The sequence below is a fragment of the Cnephaeus nilssonii genome, assembly GCF_951640355.1.
Source record: "Cnephaeus nilssonii genome assembly, chromosome: 7".
In the NCBI taxonomy this organism is placed as follows: Eukaryota; Metazoa; Chordata; class Mammalia; order Chiroptera; family Vespertilionidae; genus Cnephaeus; species Cnephaeus nilssonii.
The window spans coordinates 53817519-53829601 of NC_137078.1; the positions used below are offsets into that span (position 1 = coordinate 53817519).

The following is a 12083-nucleotide window of genomic DNA, read 5'->3' on the forward strand; positions in this document are numbered from 1 at the left end:
AAAATGAATTTATTTTTTATTGAGGAAAACAGTTCTAATGTAAAAATAACTAAGTCCATATGAACTATGCTTGTCTTTTTCTCCAGTGAGACAAAATTCAGGATTTTATATACTTTGAAACTTTTTTGAAACAAAAGTATTTTCTCTATTTCTGCCCACAAAAACAGGCATCAAAATGAATACTACAGGTAGACTATTGCTCTGAGAAATTATATTTGAAGTTTCATATTTAAATACCAAAGTTTTTAAATCTCCCACATTAACTTTCTAACAGCAGTCTTTCTTAATGATAAATTTTATCAATCCCCCAAACTCATTTCAAAGTATTTAAAAGTAGCAAATTAGAGAAAGCAACACACAAATAAATTCCACATTTACAAGTAAAGAAATCACAAGGGCTACAGTTTATAATCAATATAAACTTGAAAGAAATAAAGCAATACCTTTCCTGCCACCCATCATCCACTGCTTAAATTTGTGGTGAAAAGATTTACCTATAATGACCTTTAGTCTGTGTTTTAACTCTGCAGGTTCTGTAATTAGCTAAAGGCATCGAATAAATTAGTTCGTCCTAGTTTTATTCAGGTCCCAGAGATAAATGGCTAATTTATGAAATATTTCACTCTGTTTTATGAGAATTTAGCAAATGAATATGGAACCAAATATAAACACTTTATACCATATGTACAGTTACTTTCATAAGGCATTATCATGTAATTTTTATTGAAAAAGAGTCAATATAGTAAAGTCTTATTTTAAGATATATTTTCTTTCTCAATCCGAGATGTTTAGTTTATGAAAATATTGTTTTGCTCTATATTCTTTTTTTGTGTGTATATGCCAACATACACCTTGTGCTAGAAATATTTTATGGGAATTACAATTCTTCATATTTGTATTTTCTATATAAAGGCAGATACAACATTGAGGCAGTGTTTCTGATGGAGAGCAGAATTTGTAAAGAGCTTGTGTGTGCTTCCGTGCTTCCGAAATCATATGAAATCCACTTTGAGAAGAAACTTATTTGGTTAAAAACAAACAAACAAACAAACCAACAACAAAAAAAACTGCACCAATGCACAGCCCGAGGCTGATAATTAAAACTAATACATAACTGCATGAACATCGTATTTATATAGTTAACATTTGTAAGGATGATCAGTGCTAACATATAGTATTATACATTTGGCACTAATGTTTGCCATTGGTCCAGCAATTGGCAAAATTTGTCTCTATGTATAAATTTATTTTTGAACATTAGGTCTGGCTAGACGTTATCTTCACTATTTATAAAAAATATTCAGACAGTAAGCTCACGTTGAATAACTAGGTCTACTGTGTTCTGGAAACTCTTCAGTAGCAATACAGCTTTTTCATGTTCCATATGTACAAAACTATGTCCATTTGCCTGTAAATATGCAAATAAAACAGGGCAATCAATGCAAGATAGTGGTTTATCACTTTATCACAGTTTCCAATCATAAGAGTCAAGGGAGTATTGAGCAACCAAAAGTTATCAGTTTAAAAATTCACCATAGAATTGCAATTGTGGAAACAACTAATTAATTTCACCCAGCTTCAATTCTATTAATTCAACAAATGTTTTTCAAGTACCTAGCATGTTCTACCTAGGACCGGCCCAGTATAGTCTCAGCCACTGTGCCAATTGCAGAAACGCACCGGTGAAGAACAGACATTCTTGAGCTACGGCACGAGTTCAGTTTTGTTGTTCTGATTTGTTTTGTTTTTTCAGGAACTTAGTTGAGATGGTTCTGAAGTGCCCACAGGACCGCTGCCTTCTTGTTATAAATCACTGATACAAACCCATCTGCATGGTCAAATATTTCAGTCATGCAGGACATGACAAATCTTATTTTGACTCACTTGAAAGTTCTTAGCTGGTACATTTTTATATTAAAGAGATCATTTTTACTCCCCCCATTGTTAAATGCAGGTATATCCTGGCTCTACAACAGTGGCTCTCAATCCCATCCAGATTGCTAAGAGATCTGTCCCTTAGGAATAAGGCACACTGACGTTAGTGACAGTGGACATGCCCACCATTCTTCTAGTCACGAAGCCTCAGTCTATGCAATCAAAATTCATTTTAAGCACAACTGGCTTAAGGTTACATTTTCAGGATTCAAACGTGCTATTGTTCGATATTTATTTCACAAAATGGATGTGTTTCTCTGTAGTGAGTGCTCAGGGGTCTTTGGTTTTCCTCTACATTAAATTGCAGATTTTCTTGATTGGAATTAATTTTATTATTAATAGAGAGAGAAATGGATCCCATAAAGCTTTGCTGTCATGAAGGCCAAAATAAGAGACAACCTTAAGGAAACGTGGAGACTGAATGACTGACAGCTATGTAATGTTCTCCTGCAGTCTGAGACTCAGCCCATCTGGAAGAGCCATCCCAGTTGGCTGCTTGGCAAAGTGCAAGGAATAGAGCCAGTTAATTGGTTGGTTTTTCCCCCCCCAATTTTCAGTTGACTGACACTAATTTGGGGCACCCATTGCATTTGTGATTCTACATTTTTATGCTTCCTTAAAATATGATTAATTTAATTTCAAATAACCACTCATTTAAGGTGTTTCACACCTTTGGGTTTTTTGAATTTAAAACAGCAGCACACCTCTAGGAATACCGTGTAATCTTTATAACTTAGGTGAAAGTTGTCTGCTTAATTTATCACTAGTTCATTAAAATTGGTTGGTTAATGACATGATAAAGAAGGCCCTAAAATATTGATTTTTTAAAAAACCATAGTACATCTCTGAATAAGGAAAATACTGGGAAACAAAAATGTAAACTCATGGAAAAATATGTACACATTTATTTTAAATTAAAGAATCTCTCTCTTTCTCTCTCTGTATATTATTTAATCACATTTACTTAATGCTCTCAGAGTTGGCACTGGCTGTTTCTGTGGCAGGTAGCTGAGAAGAATTTGTGTGTGTCGACAGCCCAAATTTCTTGCTTTAATTTATGGTAAAAACCAGACAACTGGGTTTCATTTGATGTTATTTGATCAGATGGTGAAGTGGAATAGAGAATAGCATACGGTCCATTCCGCTTTTTACTCTCCTGTTTCTGACATCAGGAAAGTAGCAAACTTGGGTGAAATGTAGTATGTTTATCCCACTGTTCTTTTGAAGGTTATACTAACTACTTTAATGCCTTTAATTTGACCAAAATTTAAATACCTTAATTTAAAATTTAACTAATGGAATTCTTGAATGTCAAATCTTAAAAATAACTCGAGTTGTGAGTGCTCAGATTTCTCTAGCTGCAGACTAAAAAACTAGAATTGCAATGAACTCAAATTCACTGAGAACTTTCAGGGACTTGTTCAAAAGTTAAATATTTCATTGTCTGGGGAGAAGGAATGTTCTAGTATTTGGAGCCCATGAATGGTATATTGTCTATTATCAGATCTGATCATGATTTTAGAAACTATTGTCACAAAATAATAGGGCATAAGTGGTGCGAAACTCAGATAGCCAATTGATCCTAGTTTCTAGTTTTGAATGATACTTTTATTAAAAGATCTTTGAAGTAGGATGGTCTACATCCACCATCTTGATTTTTTTTTTCCAGTAAAAAATGTCTGTTATATGTTGACTGCACCCAAGGCGTTGTGCCAGGCACTGGGGATAGAAAGTAAGGTAGCTGAAACAGGAGGCTCCCATCAGACATGACCCCCCAGAAGGGGAAATAGCCATGGACATAACTAAAAATAATGCAGAAAATACTTTGCATGTAGTAAGCACTCAGCAAATGTATGCTGAATTGAATTAGCATCAGAAGAGATAAAGAATTAGCGTCGTTCAGAAGAAGGAAGAGAAGAGGGACAATGTCCAAGAAAGCTGTTTCTCTGAGGAACTCAACAAAAGCGTTTCTTGGTACTCACACCTGGCAAGTGTGATTAGCAAGAGATCACAAGTCCTTGTCTAGTCTCAAGCCTGGAGTCTCCTCAGCCATGGGCAGAATGGTTGGCCATTTCAAGTGAATTCTGCAACAGTCCATGCAGGGAGAAGAGTTGATTCATGTACGTAATCATTTTTGTGAGAATTAAAAAATAAAAATACCTATGAATTTAGACGACTTTAGCATAAGAAGCAACCATAAAAATAAGCTAATGTGTACATAAGGCTAACTCATAGATCTTTTCTTCCAAAGGAAGAGAGAAAGCCCAATATGTAAAACATTTAAACAGACCTTTCTGGATAGAGAGACTGAAAGCATGAGAGAGCCAGGGAGAGAGGTGAGAGTTGGAGTGGGGATTATGCCCATAGACCAGTTTGCTTGCCAATACCTTCCAACCCCATGGTTTTTATTATTATTTCTCTCTGAAATAATAAGACTACTATTGCTTTCAGTAATTTGAACTGACATTTCATTGATTATGATAAAATAATGAACATTTTTCTACTTAAAATTATTACTATAGAGCCTCCTAACATAATTATGGTCTTTTACAGTGGTTGCAAGGCCGTAATTTAGATTCCTATCAGGTTTAATTGAACTTATTTAAAAAATAATAGTGGAAATAATATTTAGTCCTAAATTAGAATCTACAGAAATGCAGAATTTCTTATTCTCACAGTTTTTACTCTAGCTTAATTGAGTTTTTGGAGCCATTTGTGAGCCTTCTTTCTCAAAAGTAGAATATCTGCTGGGGCAGTGCCAGGAGACTTGAGAGGAAATAGATTAAAAAGGAGAAAGCTTTTAGGGTAGAATCTACAAATTTGGCAGCTGATCAAACAAAGGAATAAGAAACAAACAGGAATCAAATCGTGATGGCCTTAACAGAAAATGGACACCCTGTTGGAACAGCAAAGCTTGGCTGGGAAGACAATGGAGTTTGTGGTGCGGGGGATGCATGCAAGGGAAATGTTGATCATTGTTTAGAAAGAAGAGATTGGAATTCAGGAAGGAGGTCCGAGTGGCAGCATTAGCAAAGAGGTAAGGTTGTATTGCAGCTTGGTATTACCCACACGAAAGGCTGAGAGATGGATCAGAAAATAAGTTTAAAGGGAGCGTGTGAGTGAAGGGAGATCTGACTAGGGGAGCAGGATATGGCTGCAGGCAGCTTTGGACAGGTAGAGCAGAAGGGAAAGCTAGTGTTTGCTGTCTGTGGACCTGGGCATCCAGGAAAGTCCGTCTGCAATGAGGGAGGGAAAGGTGACACAGGTCCTAAAGGATGGGGATGCGTAGGGGGACCAGTGCACCGAGGGGAGGGAACAGGAAACCTGGTTCCCAAGAAATGCAGGCAGGAGGAGAGCAGGGGAGAGTCATCCTGAAGGGGAGTATGGGAGAGTGCTCGTAAGATCGCAGGAAATCCTAGAGAATCACGTACTTGCTAGTGGCCCCAGTTAAGCCTAACTTTGTGCAGCACAGAGGAAAGAACAGGGAAAAGACACAGCCAGGCTAACTCTGGCCGTGAATCCGCGTTTGTTTCCAATGAACCAGGCTTCAAGACGTTCAGAACCACAGTTCAGTTTCCGAGTCAAGGCTAGGGAGGCCCTCTGTATAACTTAGCTTTTAATATAAAATTAAAGCCTCAGCTTTCAGTCTTCATGCTGTATAAGTACAAATGAGAATTGGAAACACAAGCAGGGAGCTGATTTCCCAGAAGAAATAAGCGGACTGATAAATTAGATCACCGAGTCAAACAAACATTAGGACTCTATCTGTAATTCCAGTCGCCCTAAATGTTTTGGATCTAAACCAGAGCTTTGGTGAACCTCAAGAGGCCGGCTTCAAAGACCACAACTAGCGACTGCCTGGGAATGGCTTCAAAATAACAGAAGGAGTCTGGGAGATCAGAAGGCGTGTCATTCTGGAAAGTTATTAAATATCAAATGAACTAATATATGTCAAATGCACAGGACACCCTATACCTGCTCAATCAATAAATGTTAGCTTCTACTATTAATGTTACTTCACTATTCCTTTCCTGAAATTGAGAAATATGATTTTCATTAAACCTTGAGAAGAGAAGGACAAAATGCCAGGGGGAAGAGCTTTTGTTTCTTTGTTTAGTTAAGCCTAACTTTTTAAAAAGAGGAAAATGTAAAGATCAGAGAGGTTACGTGAAAGATCCAAGCTCACACAGCTAATGGCTTTGTGGGAACTTACATCGCAGAGGTCAACGATCTTTCCTCTTGACACAATTTGTTTCACTGAGTGTTGTGAGGTTGTAGCAAATGTATTAGGTTCATTAAATAAATTCCTTTTTAGTATGAATTCACTATCTCTTGCTATGGAACATTATGTTAGGCCTCAGGCCAAGGCGGGCAATGCCAGAGGGAGTTTGAAGAGGGGTTTGAATGGAAGGAGATAATCTCAGTTCCAGGGAACCATTTTCCATTCAGAGAAAGTGAATTTATATTGTTTGTTGAAGTGAATATGGCTATCTGGCTTACATCTCCAGCAGTTCACACAGGGAATCAAGCAATCATCTCACTGCATCTGTGCAGGGCTTTTCCAATTAACACGGAGACCAGAAGAATCACAATATTTCAGCCAGTAAGGTTTTGTTGTTGTTTCATGTGTGTGAATAGAAGAGCTGAAGAAATAAAGGCTGGTACTAGGCAATATTAACTGCAGAGTATATGTTCAATGATGCTTTGGAAAAAATGCATATATTTCACATTTATGCATTTTATATTTTTATTATTATTTTTAAAAATCCTCACTTGAGGCTATTTTTCCATTTATTTATAGAGAGAGTGGAAGAGAGAAAAAGAGAGAAATATCGATGTGAGAGAAACACATCGATTAGTTGCCTTCTGCACGAGCCTCAACCAGGGCCCGGGCGGGGGAGGAGCCTGCAACTGAGGTACATGCTCTTGACCAGAATCGAACCCAGGATCCTTCAGTCCATAGGCTGATGCTCTATCCACTGAGCCAAACAGCCTAGGGCCATTTGATATTTTGAATATATATATTATATTAATGCAAAAGATGAGTTGAGGAATACATGCTAAATTAATAAAATTTTAAAATATATTGCCACATTTAACTACATATATGTTTTATGTAAACACAGTCTACCATAGAGTATAATAGAATGTGTGCAATTTTAAGGAAATTGCAAGTAATGAACAATGAGAAATAAATGAATAGCTTATTAAGTCAAGATGAACTTAATAAGAAAACAATCCAGGAAAGAAAATATATTCTGAGAATGTTATCCTTTGAGGACATGTAATTAATGGGTTTCTGGCTTTAGCTGGTTTGAAAATGTAAAGGAATATTTTACTATGATCTTCGTTATTTATAGAAGATGTCTTTCCTTATTTTAATTCCACTTGACATCTGTGCCACACATGCCTTTTTAATCACTCTTTTCCATGATTTAGACATGAAAAGATTAGGGGTTAATGAAAATAATATTTATTATTCCAACAAAAAGTGGAACTTTGCAATTACAGCTCCAGTTTACTGTAAAACACACTTGTTTCTGGATTGCATCCTCCTGGTCCTTCCTGGATTTATCTTTGATTTCCTTCTGGTAAATGTTTTGTTAAGTGAATAAATTATGGAGTTTTATTTATACTGCAGATATTCTCCAGAGTCCAGATGATGCTGTAACTCTCCTAGGAATTCTGCCGTATCCTTATTATTCAAAGTTTCAAACTTAAAAATGAGTCTCTGAGAAAGCTTGGCTACAGCGTTGGTGAGGTTATCCAATAAGAACAGCATGACTCTTTTTAGAATCCAAAAAAGATACATAGACTAGATTAGACACATGGACATGTGATTTTTGTTTGATTTAAACTCACACTCAAGGGACAAACATTTAAAGGGCCAGTGCACATGTATTTTGTACGTTAGATATACATTAATGCATTACAAACTTGCACTTCGTATGCCTAAAGCTCTTGAGATGAGGAACAACTGAAAATACAGAGCTATCAGGGCAAGCTTTCATGTTGTCAAATCCTGACAGCCTGGCATTATCAGAAACAGTGGGAATCTTAGATAATTATGTTTCACATTAACTACCTGGAATTAATTCCCACTTCAGAATTTTAATCTGTTAGAATATTCTCCTTAAATATTAGGATATATTTAGGGCTGAGTATACTGCATAATCAATACTACAATGATTCTATGCCAAGTCATTAAATTTTTTTACTTTCTATAAGATATCTGAACTACCGGACTTAAAGTCTTAGAGCGTTCACATGAAAAATTTATATTGCACTTTTTATAGTGCACTTTTTAAAAATGAGAAAGTTTGAAGTCTTTAGTGGCTTTTACTGTAGCATTAAAAATCTTCATAGAATAAAACACAGATAAGAATTTTTCTTCTGTCTTCAGTGCACACATGTACTGTGGCTTGAATGTTTTATGAATTAAGGCTCAAAAAAGACAAGTTAGAATAGACTCAACTGAAGACTGCGAATTATTTATGTAGTAATGCAGATATAGAACTGATAATAAATAAAGATATTTACTTGGTTATCTGTTCTGATTTTAGAATATCTACTTTCTTCTTATCAAATGTGTTGACTGAACATCTCTAAGAAATGAATTCCCTACCTTGGTTTGCAAAGCAATTTTCTGAAGAGCTACACTTTATTCCTTTTACTTCTGCCAAGAAAAGAATAACTGTAAAAATCAGCGTCTCATTTTCAGAGGGCTCTTTGTAGCCAGATTGCTGTCTGTTTTGGTGAAAAGCGAGGTCTTAAAAGAAGACAGAGTAGGAGTTCATTTCATTAAATGTTTGATAGTCAGCTCTTTCTCTCTCTTCCTCCTTCGTTTTCCGCTCTGTGTAATTTTGGGCTTGTCTACCTTCTGGACTAGGCTGTGTAGAGGCAGGGACTTTGTTACAGCCCCCATTACATTGTTCACATGGACATTCAGTGTATATTTTCCAAATAAATAAATAAATAAATAGAAAATGTGACGACTATGATGCCATCAGTAAAATTTGCTACAGTAGCATCAGGCATTTGTAATTGCAGAAGTTCAAATAAGTTATTTAACCTCTGCCAACAATATATATCTTGCAGGTTTGTTGCATGATATAAATGAGATCGTATAGGTATTTAATTAATATTATTTTAATTTCAGCCAAATTATGGAAGTTAGAGCCAGCCTAATGAACCTAATTTGTTTTTATCAATTTTCATGTTTTACTTAATATCCATGTTATTGTTTTGATTTGCAAAAAGTTCCATATTTCTCAATTTTTAAAAAAGTAATCAATGCTGAACTTTATAGATTAGAATAAAATAAAATAATAAAGATATGCAGTGAAACTCTGGCATATAAAATCATATACATTATTTAAACTTATTTTTGGTTGTCTTCTAATGGAACTGTATTTTTAAAAAATCCTGCTCCTCAAATGTATTATATCATTACTAGAGGCCTGGTGCACAAAATTCATGCATGGGGTGTGTGTCCCTCAGCCCAGCCTGCACCCTCTACAATCTGGGACCCCTCGAGGGATGTCTGACAGCCTGTTTAGGCCCGATCCCGGTAGGATTGGGCCTAAACGGGCAGTCGGACATCCCTCTCACAATCCAGGACTGCTGGCTTCCAACTGCTTGCCTGCCTGCCTTCCTGATTGCCCCTAACCGCTTCTGCCTGCCAGCCTGATCACCCCTAACCACTCCCCTACCAGCCTGATTGATGCCTGACTGCTCCTCTGCCAGTCTGATTGCTCCTAACTGCCCTCACCTGCAGGCTTGGTCACCCCTAACTGCCCTCCCCTGAAGGCCTGGTCACTCTAACTGCCCTCCCCTGCTGGCCTGATCCCCCCTAATTGCCCTTCCCTACAGGCCCGGTTGCCCGCAACTTCCCTCCTCTGCCAGCCTGGTCACCACGAACTGCCCTCCCCTGCAGACTTGATCGCCCCCAACTGCCCTCCCTTGCAGGTCTGGTCCCTCCCAACTGCCCTCCCCTGCTGGTCTGATCACCGCCAACTGCCCTCCCTTGCAGGCCTGGTCCTTCCCAACTGCCCTCCCCTGCTGGCCATCTTGTGGCAGCCATCTTGTGTCCACATGGGGGCAGCCATCTTGTGTTGGAGTGATGGTCAATTTGCATATTACTCTTTTATTAGATAGGATCGGCAATAATTTCTCTGAACACTAAGAGTCAAATGATCCCTGCACACCCCTCACCCCCACATGCCAGGGTCCCCTTACACACTTGCCTCCCAACCTTTCTGTTATTTTTAACTTTTAACCAGCAAATAAGATCAAATATAGAAAAGTGTTAACTTATTTGGCCTTGTTGGGGAATGCTTTAGTGACATTCCCAAATATCTTAAGTTTATTCTTTAAGGGTCTCACACTTCATTTTAACCATAACAAAAATTTCTCACCCTTTACTTTTTATAGCTTTTGGGAGGAGAACTTTTATTTATTTATCTTTTTAAAATATATTTTTATTGATTTCAGAGAGGAAGGGAGAGTGAGTGAGAGATAGAAACATTAGTGATGAGAATCATTAATCAGTGCCTCCGGCATGCCTCCCCATTAGGGATCAATACTGCAACCTAGGCATGTGCCCTGACTGGGAATTGAACCATGACCTCCTAGTTCATAGATCGACCCTCAACCACTGAGCCATGCCAGCTGGGCCTAATAACATTTTTTATGACCTATGTGCTTTCACTTGTTCTCTCTCACTCTTCTATTATTCAACTGCACAGAAAGTGAGGCTATAAGGGTCAACTCTCCTAGCACAGTGCTCTTTCCTTTTGCCATGCTGTCCTAAAGCAACATGACTTACTTACCACAGGAAGTCATTTGAATATGCTCATTACTTATAGTGTCTATTCTGGGAAGATGAATAGTAAAATGGCAGAAAAATCATGTGAATATGTTTTATTAACCCAAAATGTTTTAACTAACACTGTCCCTTAAGGCACATATTTTCATGTAATTTAAGTAACTTTCTCATAAAATCAGAGCAGAATAAGAAGAAATTAATGGGTAAAAAGAGTTATATAAAAAGAGATAACTCCTATTTAATAAGTAATGAGTTTAGGGGAGATTTGGGAAAGGTCTATTTATTTTGCTATTCATATCTCTTCTGTTATTTGCTATCAGTTTAGACAAAACTCACTAAGGGGGCTCATTCATTGCTTTTTGTTTTTTTCCCCCCTCTTTTACCTTAATTTTCCAGGTTGTACATTGTCATTAAAGCTTGTAAATAAATTTGCTCCAGTGAGGACATGTTCTACGATTTTGTAAATGACAGATAACTCACTGATATATACCCATTCTTTTTCAGTGTTCTTTAAACTAAGAGCCAATCTATATAATAAAAGCCCAGCGACCGTTACGGCGGAATGACCAGAACAACCAGTCACTATGATGCACACTGACCACCTGGGGGCAGATGCTCAATGCAGGAGCTGCCCCCTGGTGGTCATTGTGCTCCCACAGTGGGAGTGCTGTTCAGCTAGAAGCTGGGCTCACTGCTGGAAAGCACAGTGCCGGTGGTGGGAACCTCTCCCGCCTCTGTGGCAGTGCTAAGGCCAAGTGGAAAGGAGCGAGCAGGTGGGTGGTAAGGAACAAGCGAGGGGTCCCAGATTGTGAGAGGGTACAGGCCGTGCTGAGGGCCCCCTACCCGCATGAATTTCGTGCATTGGGCCTCTAGTAATATTATGAATAGAAAAAATATAACTCTCCCTCTTAGCAGCTGATTTTGACATTTATTTCAGTTTAGAATTAGTCATTCTTATTTCTTTCAGAAAATATAATTGGCCACTTGTGCTTTTCAACTGATATGACTGAAACTCTAACTGTAGTACTTTATTTGAATTAAGGTCTATGTGCATTTTTCTTTTACTGAATGGAATTTGAATTTATTGTACTAGATGCAAATGAGTTCTATAGCAAAAATAAAAATCTTACATCCTCGATAGTCATTTGTGAAGAGAAGAGACATCCTGATGCAGCTCTTCTGCAGTATTTTTGGCTTTCAACTGATTTGGCTAATAATTCCTTCCTACTTCTTGCTTTAGGACTGCATTCCTCTGACCACTTTGCTGTGGTTGTATACTGCTTAGGAACTAGAAGTACTTAACTTCCATGTCCACACATAT

General features: G+C 37.6%; 1 protein-coding gene across 1 annotated transcript in view; it reads right to left on the bottom strand.

Annotated features, from left to right (window-relative positions):
- Nucleotides 1-1300: 1300 nt before the first annotated feature.
- The window catches only part of LRRC7 (leucine rich repeat containing 7), a gene marked incomplete at its 3' end in the record, with an annotated part of 1171300 nt that continues 1160517 nt past the window's right edge, over nucleotides 1301-12083 (bottom strand). The window contains exon 36 of the mRNA XM_079777586.1: nucleotides 1301-1408. Within this exon, the coding sequence (XP_079633712.1) occupies nucleotides 1301-1408 (108 nt within the window). The remainder of the gene's footprint in view (nucleotides 1409-12083) is intronic.